General features: G+C 37.3%; 1 protein-coding gene across 3 annotated transcripts in view; it reads right to left on the reverse strand.

The window, feature by feature from the left end:
* MTMR9 (myotubularin related protein 9) overlaps positions 1-14,676 on the reverse strand; it is a 53,391-nt gene that overhangs the window by 11,787 nt on the left and 26,928 nt on the right. For all 3 annotated transcript variants that reach the window (XM_057504840.1, XM_036889005.2, XM_036889006.2), the window contains 4 exons: positions 13,879-14,040; positions 11,478-11,619; positions 8,299-8,519; positions 3,962-4,113 (listed from right to left, as the gene is read on the reverse strand). In XM_057504840.1, coding sequence (XP_057360823.1) covers positions 3,962-4,113; positions 8,299-8,519; positions 11,478-11,619; positions 13,879-14,040 — 677 coding nt within the window. The remainder of the gene's footprint in view (positions 1-3,961; positions 4,114-8,298; positions 8,520-11,477; positions 11,620-13,878; positions 14,041-14,676) is intronic.

Raw genomic sequence — 14,676 nt, forward strand, 5'->3', positions numbered from 1 at the left:
TACTTTTTGGAAAACTTTAAGGAGAATGGATGTTAGGTCTTCACTAAATGTTTGATAAAATTCAGCAGTGAAGCCATCTGGTCCATAAGTTTTGTTCTTAGGTAGTTTTTTGATTACCAATTCAATTTCGTTGCTCGTAATTGGTCTGTTCAGATTTTCTGTTTCTTTCTGGGTCAGCCTTGGAAGGTTGTATTTTTCTAGAAAGTTGTCCATTTCTTCTAGGTTATCCAGTTTGTTAGCATATAATTTTTCATACTATTATCTAATAATTCTTTGTATTTCTCTGGTGTCTGTAGTGATTTTTCCTTTCTCATTTTTTATTATGTTTATGTGTATAGACTCTCTTTTTTCCTTGATAAGTGTGGTTAGGGTTTATCTATTTTGTTTATTTTCTTGAAGAACCATCTCCTACTTTCATTTGTTCTTTCTGTTGTTTTATTCTTCTCGATTTTATTTATTTATGCTCTAATCTTTATTATGTCCCTCCTTCTACTGACTTTGGGCCTCATTTGTTCTTCTTTTTATAGTTTTGTTAATTGTGAATTTAGACTGTTCATATGGGATTGTTTTTCTTTCCTGAGGTAGACCTGTATTGCAATATACTTCTCTCTTAGCATGACCTTCGCTGCGCCCCACATATTTTGTGGTGTTAAATTATTGTTGTCATTTGTCTCCATATATTGCTTGACTTGTTTTTATTTGGTCATTGATCCATTGGTTATTTAGGAGCATGTTGTTAAGCCTCCATGTGTTTGTGCGATTTTTTTGTTTTCTTTGTGTAATTTATTTCTAGTTTCATACCTTTGTGGTCTAAGAAGCTGGTTGGTACAATTTCAATCTTTTTAAATTTACTGAGGCTCTTTTTGTGGCCTAGTATATGATCTATTCTGGAAAATGTTCCATGTGCACTTGAGAAGAATGTGTATCCTGCTGCTTTTGGGTGGACAGTTCTGTAGATGTCTGTTAGGTCCATCTGTTCTAGTGTGTTGTTCAATGCCTCTGTCTCCCTACTTATTTTCTGTCTGGTTGATCTGTCTTTTGGAGGGGGTAGAGTGTTGAAGTATCCTAGAATGAATGCACTGCATTCTATTTCCCCTTTTAATTCTGTTAGTATTTGTTTCACATAAGTAGGTGCTGCTGTGCTGGGTGCATAGATATTTATTATAATGGTTCTATCCTCTTGTTAAACTGACCCCTTTATCATTATGTAATGTCCTTCTTTGTCTCTTATGACTTTCTTTGTTTTGAAGTCTATTTTGTCTGATACAAGTACTGCAACTCCTGCTTTTTTCTCCCTGTTAGTTGCCTGAAATATCTTTTTCCATCCCTTCACTTTTAGTCTGTGTATGTCTTTGGGTTTCAAGTGAGTTTCTTGCAGGCAGCATATAGACAGATCTTGTTTGTTTATCCATTCAGTGATTCTATGTCTTTTCATTGGTGCATTCAGACCATTTACATTTAGGGTGATTATCGATAGGTATGCACTTATTGCCATTATAGGCTTTAGATTCATGGTTACTAAAGGTTCAAGGGTAACTTCCTTACTAAGAGTCTCACTTAACTCACTTAGTATGCTATTATAAACACAATTTTCTCCTCCTTTTTCTTCCTCCTCCATTCTTTATATATTAGGTATCATATTCTGTCCTCTTTGTCTATCTTTTGACTGGCTTTAGGGGTAGTTGATTTAATTTTGCATTTGCTTCTGTTCTACTTTCTTTACTGTGGTTTTATTACCTCTGTTGACAGCTATTTAACCTTAGGAACACTTCCATCTATAGCAGTCCCTCCAAAATGCACTGTAGAGGTGGTTTATAGGAGGTAAATTCTCTCAGCCTTTGGTTATCTGGAAATTGTTTAATCCCTCCTTCAAATTTAAATGATAATCTCGCCTGATACAGTAATCTTGGTTCGAGGCCCTTCTGCTTCATTGCATTAAATACATCATGCCACTCCCTTCTGGCAGGTAAAGTTTCTGCAGAGAAGTCTGATGATAGCCTGATGGGTTTTCCTTTGTATGTGATCTTTTTTCTCTCTCTGGCTGCTTTTATTTTTTTTCTTTATTAAGGTATGATTGATATACACTCTTTTGAAGGTTTCACATGAAAAAACAATGTGGTTACTACATTTACCCATATTATCAAGTCCCCAATGCAGTCACTGTCCATCAGTGCAGCAAGTTGCCAGAGAGCCACTATGTGTCTGGCTGCTTTTAATAGTCTGTCCTTATCCTTGATCTTTGCCATTTTAATTATTATATGCCTTGGTGTTGTCTTCCTTGGGTCCCGTGTGTTGGAAGATCTATGCACCTCCATGGCCTGAGAAACTATCTCCTTCCTCAGATTGGGGAAGTTTTCAGCAATTACTTCCTCAAAGACAGTTTCTATCTTTTTCTCTCTTCTTCTTCTGGTACCCCTGTAATACGAATATTATTCCGTTTGGATTGCTCACACAGTTCTCTCAGGATTCTTTCATTCCTAGAGATCCTTTTTTCTCTCTGTGCCTCAGCTTCTTTGTATTCATGTTCTCTAATTTCTATTTCATTTATTGTCTCCTCCTCTGCTTTTAAAAACCCTCCATAGTGTTCCTCAATAATTGCATCTCTGCCCTAAATTCTTTCCCGAGTTCTTGAATATTTTTCTGCACCTTCAGGAGCATGTTTATGATTTTTATTTCAAATCTCTCTCAGGAAGATTGATTAGTTCAGTCTCACTCTATCCTTTTTCTGGTGTTTGTGAGATTTTGCATTGAACCACGTTCCTTTGATATTTCATATTTGTACGTGGCGCCCTCTAGTGCCTAGAAGCTCTACTCTGTGGAGCAGCTCAGCCCCTGGAGCAATGTCGGGGGTCACAGGGGAGCGGTGCTGGCACCCTGTTCCGTGAGGTCTGTTCTTTTCTCCAGGTGTATGCGGTCTGGCTCAGCCTTCTTCCTGTTGCTCTCTCAGAATCAGTTATCCCTACCAAGTTGCTTAGGCAAGAAGTAATATACTTTCCCTCACACCCATTAGGATGGCTACTACCAAAGGGGGGAAAAAAGAAACAAAGAATGACATGTGTTGGCCAGGATGTGGAGAAATTAGAACCCTCATGCAAGATTGGTGGGACTGTAAAGTGGTGCAACCATTTTGGAAAGTAGTAAGAAGGACCCTCAAAAATTGAACATAGAATTATCATACAATCCAGCTATTCCATTTCTGGGTGCTTACTCAAGGAATAAAAACCAGGATCTCAAAGAAATATTTACACATCTATGTGCCAAAAGGTGGAAGCAACCCAAGTGCCCATTGACATATGAATGGATGAACAAAATGTGTTATGTACATATAATGAAAATTATTCAACCTTACAAAGGAAGGACATCCGGTCACATGCAATAACATGGATGAACCGTGAGTGTATGTTAAGTGCAAGCAGTCAGTCACAGAAGAAGAAATGATGCGTATGACTCCACTCCATGATGCCCCCAGAGAAGTCACACTCATAGAGACAGAAAGGAGAACGGCAGCTCCCAGGGGCTGGAGAGAGGGGCAACGGGAAGTTGTTTACTGAGTATAGTTTCAGGTTTGCAAATGGAAAGTTTCTGGAGACCTGTCCTGTTTCACAACAGCGTGAATATATTTAATAACATTGAATTGCACACTTAACAAATGGTTAAGTTGGCAAATTTTACTTTTTTTAATCATGCACCCAAAAAGAATATGTGAGGGAAATATCCAATATAAATAGCAGTAAACATTACATAATCAGTTAATTTCTCAAATGGGGACTTAAAAAAAGTGTGAGTAGTAACTGATAATGAAAGAACCATGCCCATATTGAGACAAAAGTAGAAATTACACGTAAGTCTGAGGATTAGGCCCATCTCATCATCTTCGTATCAGTAACAGCACATACTCAGAGGCAACTGAGCAAGCACCCTTGACTACAGATAGATGGTTTGCAAAAGACGGACAGCTTACCTTCCCACAGATGAAGGCTCTGGGGAGCCACGGAAGGCCAGATGACAAGACTGTTGGCTTCGAAGAGAGGATTGGTGAATTTACTCAGTGCACTGGGCCGGTTGACCCAGGACCACAGAGACATTGTTTTCTGCTGGAGCTTCAACCTACATCTAATAGAGAAAGAAAACTGCCATTAAGGTAGTTGAATTATAACAAGCATTATGAAATGCTTCTGATAATAGGACAGCTTCTTCTCTTTTATGTTAGAAGGCAGAACACAAGATTTTTAGTAGAGGAATAGAACATTGTAAAATAAAAGTATGCATCAGAAAATTCAGTCAGTATTATAACTCTCAACAAAAACAAAACAAAGATTGTTTCACAAGCTTCCTGAGCCAGAAAGAAGAATTAAAATCAGGATCTGGTCATGCCATGTTTGGTGTTAAAAACATTAACCCTTAGGCAGAATGATGAAAAGAAAGAGAAGATGCAAATAACTAAAATCAGAAATGAAAGTGGAACATTACTACTGGCCTTACAGAAATAAAAATGATTATAAGAGAATATTATGAATAATTATATACCAACAAATTAGATAATCTAGATGAAATGGAAAAATTCCTATAAACATAAAAATTGCCTGACTCAAGAGATAGAAAATTTCAACAGACCCAAAACAAATAAAGAGAGTGAGGTGGCAAAAAAAAAGAAAAAAATCCCTCAACAGAGAAAATCCAGGATCAATGGATTCACTGGTGAATTCTTACCAAACATTAACAGAATGACCACTAAACCTTCTCAAACTCTCCAAAAAATAAAAAAAGAAGGATACTTCCTAACTCATTTTATGAAGCTATTATTACCAATCCAAAGCAGACAAAGATACCACAAGTAAAGGAAATGAAAACAGGCCAATATCCCTTAAAAATATAGATGCAAAAATCCTCAACAGATTACCAACAAACCACATACAAAAGCACAGTGAAAGAATGATGTGCCATTACCAAATGGGATCTGCCCTAGGTATGCAAGAATGGTTCAACATAAGAAAATCAATGTAATACAACACATTAGCAGAATGAAAGAAAAACCATATGATCATTACGATTAATGCAAAAAAGCATTCAATAAAACCCAACATTTTTTCATGATGAAAACACTCAACAAATTAGGAATAGGAATAAATTTCTTTAACATGATAAAGGGCATTTATTAAAAAAAAAAACCCACAGCCAACATCATACTCAACATCACAGTTAATGGTGAAAACACTGACAGCTTTCTCCCTAAGAGCAGTGACAAGACAAGAGTGCCCACTTTCATGACTGCTATTCAACACTGTACTGGAAGTTCATTACACAAGAAAAGGAATCCAAACTGGAAAGAAAGAAGTACAAAGTACAAACTTATTTGTAAATAACATGATCCTATACATAGAAAATACAAAAGAATACACACACATATAAACTATGAGGGCTAATAAACAAATCTGGCAAAATTTCAGGGTACAAGATAGACACACACAAAAAGTCATGTTTCTATATGCCAGCAGTGAATACTCCAAAAAATAAATTAAGGAAACAATTCCATTGAAAATAGCATCAAATGTAATAAAAATACCATGAATAAATTTAACCATAGAGATGAAAGATATATACACTGAGAACTACAAAATACTGCTGAAAGAAATAAAAAACCTAAAGACATCCCATGTTCATGGATTGTAAGACAATACTGTTAAGGCAGCAACATGATCTACAGACTCAATGCAATCCCTATCAAAACTCTCCAACAATTCAACAACAAAAAGACAACCCAATTAAAAAATAGTCAAAGTATATGAATGTATATTTTTTCCAGAAGATACACAAATGGCCAAAAAATATGCCAAATATGATCATTTGTCTTCAGGAAATGCAAATCACTAAAATGAGATACCACTTTACACAGGATGCCTCCATCAAAAAGGCAGAAAATAAAAAATGGTGAAGATGCAGAGAAATTTCAGCCTTCATGCACTGTGGGTATGGAAAATGTTGTTACCACTTTGTTTTACAGTTCCTCAAATGTCACCTAATTTGACCCAACAATTCCACTCCTAGGTTTATACGAAAGATAAATGCATTTATGTCCATACAAAAACTTTTATACAAATGTTTAACGGCATTTTTCATGCAACATTATTCATGGTAGCCAAAAGGTTGAAAGAACCCAAGTATCTATCAACTCATGAATGACTGTATCTATTTTCTTCAGTAATGGAAAGGAGTTAGGTACTGATATATTTTACAACAAGGATGATCCTTGGAAATAATATATGAAGTGAAAGAAGCCAATCATAAAAGACTACATACTGTCTGATTCCATTTATATGAAATGTTCAAATAGGCAAATTTATGCTTAGACAGCAGAGTAGTGGTTGCAGGGCTTGGGGATGGATAGAAGGATGGAGACGGATAGTGACCACTAATGGAAATGGAGCTTGTTTTGGGGATGATGCAAATGTTCTAATTAGATGCAGTGATGACTGCACAAGTCTGAATATATTATATACTAAAAGCCACTTTAAATGGATTAATATTATGGTAAGTGTATTATATCTCAATAAAGGTTTTTTTTTTACTGTTGAATTTCCCCTTTTAATTAAAATCACTTTTTACCCAGAAGTTTCAGTGGTTTTTAAAGATTTTTGTTTATAGGATCAATTAATATTCCAATCTCCCAAATTCACAAGGCTCAAGTAATTTTAGACTTTCTATTTATAAGAAACATTCTAACTTCCTATTCTTTTGTGTATAATATTTAAAAGGAGAAAGTTTGGTCATTGCTTTCTCTTCTAATTAAATTCTCTATTTTGACTAGCAAAATTCTAGATTTTAGAACATAAATGAATAGAACTCTAAAGTCAGGAAGGATCAAACCTTCCATCTATTGTTAATAAAGAAGAAAAGAAAAACATTATTAATTACTTAGGTTTTATTTGGGTTAACTGTGGTGTTACACAAGAGCTTCTGGTGGGAAAGTAAAATACTATGGCATTTCTAACATGAGTCAATTTAAATCTTACTTTTTGGAAGTAGGCCTGTTTTTTGGTAAAAATAACCAATGTAAGTATAATAATATAGGCATAATCCTTCCTAGAAAAATCAACTTTGAATGATATCAAAATACCAAAAGTATCAATCAAAAAAATGTGGTAAAATGTAAAGATCTACTTAAGCCTAAACTTTGAATAAATAAACCAGGGGAAAACCCTACCACCAATCCACCTGAACATTTTTACAGAGGTTCAATTTTATAATGCCAATATAAGACACTCAGCTTGAACATGCCAGAAACAATCCTGTTCTCACTCCACATTATTATAAAAAAAAACGCTCAAAGCAAATAGCCTTGTGGATAAAGAAGAAATAAAGAAATAATATAAATTATAAACACATCCATTAAATTACCTTTCTAGTCAAACTGATCATACAAATCAAATGTGACTATAGTAGAAATACAGTATAGAGAAAACTATGGTGAAAGAACTTCCTAGAGCACTCAAATAGTTCTAAATTTTTTCCTACTTCTGAAGGCAAGAATCTATAAGAAACTCTAATTTTAAAAAATTTGCCAACTCTAAGTAAAAAAATGTATTGTTTTCTCAAAATGAATTTTAAACTGGTAAAAATTCCATTCACTTGTGAAAAACTGTTAATTTGTCAACATTTATTATTCATTAAGTGATGTCCAGGGACAAATCATGCCTCCTACCCAGAGGAAGCCTTTTGATTGTATCCAAATGAGAATACCAGTCAAGCACCATTACAGACAGAACCTTCTAGAGAGACCTGTAAACCTGATGGTGTCCGGCTGTGAGGCGAGACTGCCGCTGGGCCCAAGGACAGTTTGTAGGTGCGACAGAAAGTCTAGCGCGGGAGGAGGGGCCCTGTCCTATAGGCCTATTTCTGGTGACCAGGTGGCTCTATGTCCCTGGACAAGTCATTTAACCTCGCTGAATGTTACCTACCTAATCTATAAAATTGAATGGAGGATGGAGTTGTAGTATATGTTAAGGCATCTTCCAGATGTAAGATATTAGGATCCTATATAAGGAAATGAACATTTAAAATGGTTGCCCAATTTCTCAAAGCCTCTCCATCAATGTATTGACTAATTTTAATCTAATAGAACAAATCTAGGACACGTTCTACCTAGCATATGATAGGCTCATAATGAGAATATACCTCATGTACTTTAATTTATGCTAATGATCATCTCTACCATCTTATAAATAACATTAATGTAGAACCAAGTCCTGGTTTCTTTTAGGAAGTGATCAAAACAACTAAAAATGAAAGTAGTGTACCCACCTTTCACTTTCAGTGTTGCCCAGAAATGTTCCAAACTGTGAAGCGTAAGCATGCTCAAAGAGCATGATAAGGAAACTCTCGTTAAATTCAAAGGAACAAGGGAACTGATGAAGTATCTGCCACACACAGTCCAAGAAGAGAAGAAATACAGGCGACTCCCACTTCTGTTTACTATTACAGTAGGCTGACTGTGCACAGCGCTGTTGGAATGGGTGACCAGCCTAAAAGAAAACATGGAAATGTGACAGACATATCCCAGTGAGATCACATGCTTAGCACATTCTGATGTGGGGCAAGGCCAGGAGAAAAGCATCATGACTAATTTTCCAAAAAGCCAAGATATAAACAGTATAGTAAGAACAAGAGGGACTCCACCTCAAAACTAAGATTCCATTTCAAAAACCAGGAAGGCAGGAAGTAAGATTCCTAATGTATTCTTTGGTAAACAGACAATAACTCAACCCACCTTGAAAGTGAAGCAAACAGTCTTAACTGACATCCACCCCCAGGGAGAAGCCACTATCCTGGGGAGGAACCGGATCAATAAATTTCTTGTGTTAAGTTTATTTTGCAGAATTAGCTGGAGGACTGATAATAGAGGACAGGAAACGTGGTGTCTCTCACTGGAGATAAGCATCTTGAGACCACCTGACAAATCTACACCCGCTGGCCCTTTGTCACATTCCTGAAAATGCTTATAAGAGGGAACCCCCAAACCTTTCAGCTGTGCCTCCTCTCAGAGGACGCCCACGGTTTGCTTTATTTATGTGCATACCTTTAAATAAAGCTTTCTCACTGCTCAACTTAATTGTGTTGTGTCTCTCTGTGCTTTTCCGGTGGTGTCTTTGTTTCTTTGCTCTTTCATAACTATTTCCAAGTCTTCACTTAGTCTCTACTTTACTCCTGACAAGTAGGGAGGAGGGGCTGCCGAGGGCTCTGATCTGGGCCCGCGAGTTCCCGTCGCCTGGCTGACCCAGAGGGAACTGCCGCAGCCAGGAGCATCCTGAAAATCCGCCTTCTTTGGGAAGTTCTCAGAATATAAACTCACTCTATCCCGTGCTCCATGGCTCCCCAAATCCTGGGCTGGTAGGGGCGAGTCTCCACACCGTGCAGATCCAAGCGGACAAGGGATGCTAGGTGAGCTGGCTTTAGGAGTTGCTGAGGGAATCTGCCCTAACCCTCTGCGCCTTCCTGCTCTCAGCTGCCTGCATGGCAGCTGCCATTCATTTCTACTCTCACTTTAATAAATTCCTTCCTTACCTATAATCTTCTGACCTCCTCAAGAATTCTTTCTCCTTCAGGTCAAGAACTGTCCCTAGTCCCAGTTAAGGTTTCACCTGGTGCACAGGGAGAGACCTCCCCAGATGCACAGCTGCCCAGCAAAATTTCCATTAACATTATTTCACACAGTTGCAACAAAACTCTTATTAAATGGAACATCTAATTTAGGTGGCTGCTGTTTAGATGAATGATTTCTGGATTTGAAGCAGTTTTCAACAACTAAGGACAAAGACAATTTCCACATACTTATTGAGACTGTGCAGTTAAGGCATAACCGTAAGAAATGCAACTGTCCTTGGAAAATCAAAAGGAAGAATAATGAACTTGAATGATGATAAACTTATCAGTCTTTCTAGTCTGTATAACTTGGAGGAAGTCAAACAATATAAGCTCTTCAGGTACAAAACAAAAGGCGGCTCTCACCATCTGTCTACCCGGAGCACTGCAGATCGCTGTAAGCTCCATACGCCTCACCACTAAACGGAGGTAAATATAGGGCTCTCAGAGACAAACCAAAGAAGGTCACTCCTGAAAATTACATCTTTACTTTCATATGGAAAAAAGTTACTGTCGTGAAGAGGTTCTCTGAATACTTTGAGAGAGAAAGCTGTGCTTTGTTTCCCCCTTGTCTCAGACAGAACTGGTAAGGGGCTGCCAGCCGCTGGCCAAAGGGGATGTAAGAACCAGTTGGCTCTCTGGCTCCCCCTACTCCCAGATCCTGGGTACTGACCGTATGCCCAGTCACACCTTTCTAGGTATTTCACAGACCTGCTTTATTTTTGGGTCCTCATATTCTTTATCTGACAAAGATGATGCAGTGATCATTTCCAGTGGCTCATGGTATTTTGATACCCATTAAAATGGTAATATATAAATAAGTCATATTCACTTTCTTGTTGGCTATGCATCGTGAGGAATGCAGCTGAAGAGATTTTCACCAAACATTTAGGAGGTTCTGACTTACAGAAGGGAAGGTCAGTTGTCAGGCAGGGAGGACATGGTATACATAAAAGCATTAACATATAATAAGTCTGAATTGCAACCAGAAGACCCAAAAATGACTTTTCTCTAGAGATAACTTCCATTTTCAAGATATAGCTAAATAATTTGTTTTCAATCACAGTAATTTACTAAGTTATACAGTATATATACATTCTTAAATTAATCTCTGACTTGGAGTATTTCCATCTATTTTATGAGCCCTTTATTTTAGTTGTCGTTCAGCACCCCTGCTGTGTCCAAGGGATAAACAGACGAACTGGGCATGGCTCCCTGGCCTCAAAGAAGTCACTGTACTGGGTCTAGTTCAGGACACAAGGAATGAAGAAAATGAACTTTATCTGTGAAGAAAGGTGAGGTCCCAAAGACTTCATGAGCACAGTGACAATTAGCTGGATATTAAAGGCTGAGCAGGATTTCACCTGACTAGGGAATAGGATAGGAGGCAGCCAGATAAGGAGAAAAGGCAGAAAGTGTTCACACACACCTTGTAACTAAAAGTCCCACTCCCCCATCCTCCCTTGCTTCTGTCCTTTTAACTCTAGCAAGACTATGCTGTGCAAGGTGAGGCTATGGTTTATATTCTGTGTATGTCCCCTGTAGGTAACAAAGTACAATGAATAAGGGTTTATTAAGGGAACAAAGTGCCAGATAAGCAATAAAAGCAGAGAGATACAGAAATTGAGAGGCAGTGAAGATTATAAACATTCAGGGAGGAAGACAGATAACTTAGAGAGATAAATTAGAGGAAGCAGATTAACTGCTCCCAGATAATTAAATTTATTTACAATTTAAGCATTTTAATCAATCAAAATCTCATACATCATATCCCCTCCCACAAACCGGGATCACAACACAATTATCAGCAGTTCTTCTGAGCCCCAGCCAGCTCTTCTCACCTGCAGCCACTCTCTTTCTATCAGGGCCTCAAAACCACGGATGGTCCTGCTTCTTGGTTCCAAGATGATCTGGGCCAGGGAGGTGACCTGAAGTGTGGAATCGGTTCCTTCTGTCCCATGAATCAGTATGGATGCTCCTTCCCTGATGGGAAAACCCAGAGTACAAAGTGGATACTCCCAACATGGTCAACCAACTCTGGTAATAATAAACATTTACTGGGTACAATACTGCAAAGTATTATGCATTCTACTTCATCCCATAGGGTTTAGGGTCTAAATAAGGCATATGAAGAGAACACCTTATAAGTCTCAAATTTCACATGACAAGAACCATTTAAAATTATAACAAATTTCACAGAAACTTTTAGTTGAATTTTTTCTCCTCTTTACAAAACTGAAAAGAGGTCCTTATCTCACAGTCAGTGCTTTGATCTTTTCTGCTTTAAAAGCTGGCTAAAGTCTTTTTTCATGAAGCCTAGAAATAGATACTTTAAGTTATTTTTCTGTATCTCTCTGACCTTGGTTCAGAAAGATACAGAACACCTTCATTAAGACACCTTCATAAATGGAAATTTATCTGGGAAACAAGAAGACACACACTGAGAAACATGAAAACAGGAAGAAATATTAAAAATTAAGTAAAACTGTCAATCTGGAAAGGCAGTGGCAATGATACTACCATATCAAGATACTTATGAGGTGTCTGGGACCCCACTGTTCTAAAGAGAGTGGGAGGAAACATCAAAAGCTAAATGAACTACATCTTCTCTCCCCTCCCTTCACCTCTTACATTGAAATAACAGTGAAAAAAATTTGAGAAAAAAAGGAAAAGAGCTCATCACTTCCGCATAAGTTTCATGCTTGGTTACTACTGTTAATTCTGTTCCCATGTACATATATACTTTACATGGCTATAACAAAAGATAATTTCTTATTATTTCTACTTTTATTATAAACTGTTTCCTATGTTTCTATTTCATCTGTAGAAATACTGTATTCATGGTTATATAATATTCTATTAAGTGATCAACTATAATTTACTCAATCCTGTAGTTGGCCATTTAGGTTATTGCCAATTTTTGTTACACTGTAACTCCTGTACTTAATTTTTTTTTTTTCTGAATTGAGAGTTCTTAATTTGAAAATAAGACTCCCTGATGTTCACCTATGGTTAGGTTAACAACTTCATTCTTAGGATGAAATTTAATGACTAGGCTAACAGGTATGAGCAAATATTTTAAGGCTTCTGATATATATTAAATATACATCTTAGTTATATGTGGTATATTCTGAATTTCATTCAATAAACTTAAGGTCAATTTTTACATTCTGAGTAATTAATTATAAGAGCAGATTTTTATGGAGGTTTAAGTAATAAGCTAACAGATATCAGATAAGGGAACCCAAATACAGCAAAAAAAAAAACAACCCCAAGCCTTCAAGCCTTCAACTCTCATAAGAGTGTGGAGGTCCCTGTCGAAGGCAGCCAGCGCCGACTAAAGAACGGTGGGCCTAACACTGCTCTGTCTTGACCTACATTGTCTCATTATTATGACTATAAAGAGTGACAGCCTGAGAATTCTGACATCGAGTCTTTACCCATTCTTGTTCTGTCACTAACTTACCACATGATCTTAACCCATTCTATTAACAATTTCTCACTGACCATAAAAAAAATGAGAGATATATTTCCCTAATTTGGAAGTATCAAAAAATAATCAAAGTCTCAAAGAAAAGTGCCATCCAACTATGTGGTGGCAATACTTATTACCTACCTATTGTTTCAGTGGGAATCCCCTTCTTAAAAAGGGCACTCGAAGCTTCTGCAACAACTTATACCAATCCTTCTGCCTCAGGCCTCAAGGATTAGCAACCTTCAACTGAGTGAATAAACTAAAAGCACTCCACATGTTTCACATCACTACTACCAGGTTTTCTCCACTTGAGATCCTGATACAAGTAGACAGGTCAAGTGGTTTGTAATAAGACATCTGAGAGATCAGGATGGATCATTTTACTGTGTAACAAAATTACATGTTTCCTTTCATTGACATTTCAAAAGTAAGAAGACAAGTTTGGCCCTCTTAGAAGAAATAAGAAAACTTCTTCATTGAAAATTTAAGGATTTTATAGAAAAAAATATAGGTCCTTTAGTACTTAAAAAAATTTGTGCCATCAAAGACATGTGTACGTACAGGGTTCACATTCGTTCAACAAACATTAATTATCAATTAAATGCCAGGCTCCATGCACATACATCAGTAACAGAATATAACAGTGAACATATGACAGAGTATAGGCACAAACTTTAACGTAACATAATATATAAACAGATGTCTGGATAAAAGCAAAGTCCAGTTAGCAGTGCGTGTTGCACTCCGGAATGCTGAAATACACTTACCTGTCAATACACTGAGCGGCTAGACAGGCAGTTGTAAGAATTTCTTTGATGTGAGTCAGCCAGTTCGAGGCCTCCAACTTACTGAGCCATCGGTCCATGTTATAGGTTTGGTCATTACAAGCTTCCACAAGTTTGATTAAGCTCTCCTGAAGGACGTGATACCTTTGAAAAACAAGAAAAAGTAAAAGAAGAAAACAAAAAATAGAATGATGAAGAAAACCGAACCATAAACTTGGCCTCCATCATATCCATGAGCAAAAGTAGGCCATAACACTGGAAAAACATTTACCTTGCTATTTAATAACTTGAGGATTGAACATGGAAAAACTATTATTTAAAATATGGTTGTAAATATGCTTAAAATATCCATCACTGTTGACTGCTCCACATATGAAGAGATTAAACCCAGTTCCCGTAGCTGAATTATCCAGCTGGGAAGAGGGTCGGAGCGTAGTATTTGGTGAAAGGTCACAAGACAGCACCCCGACATGTGCAATCCTATCCCCACAATCCAGCACTAGGCACCTGGTACTGCCAGGGATGCCCAGGGCCAGCTGGGACCCCACTGTTTTATTAGCTTCAACTTCCCCCACCCACCCAGAGCACTTACAAACTCCTATTTGCAAGCATAAACAAGAATGACAGAGGTGGAGGAAAAAGGGTGTGAGAATAGGTGGGTATAGGAAAATTAAATATCTAGTTTTTTGACTTAGGAAAATAGAATCATCCATAGCATATCTGTTCAGTAGATTTAGTGACCACTGGTCTACAAGTAGAGGAGCAGACCGTGCAGTAATG

Source organism: Manis pentadactyla, chromosome 1 (genome assembly GCF_030020395.1).
Source record: "Manis pentadactyla isolate mManPen7 chromosome 1, mManPen7.hap1, whole genome shotgun sequence".
Classification (NCBI taxonomy): domain Eukaryota; kingdom Metazoa; phylum Chordata; class Mammalia; order Pholidota; family Manidae; genus Manis; species Manis pentadactyla.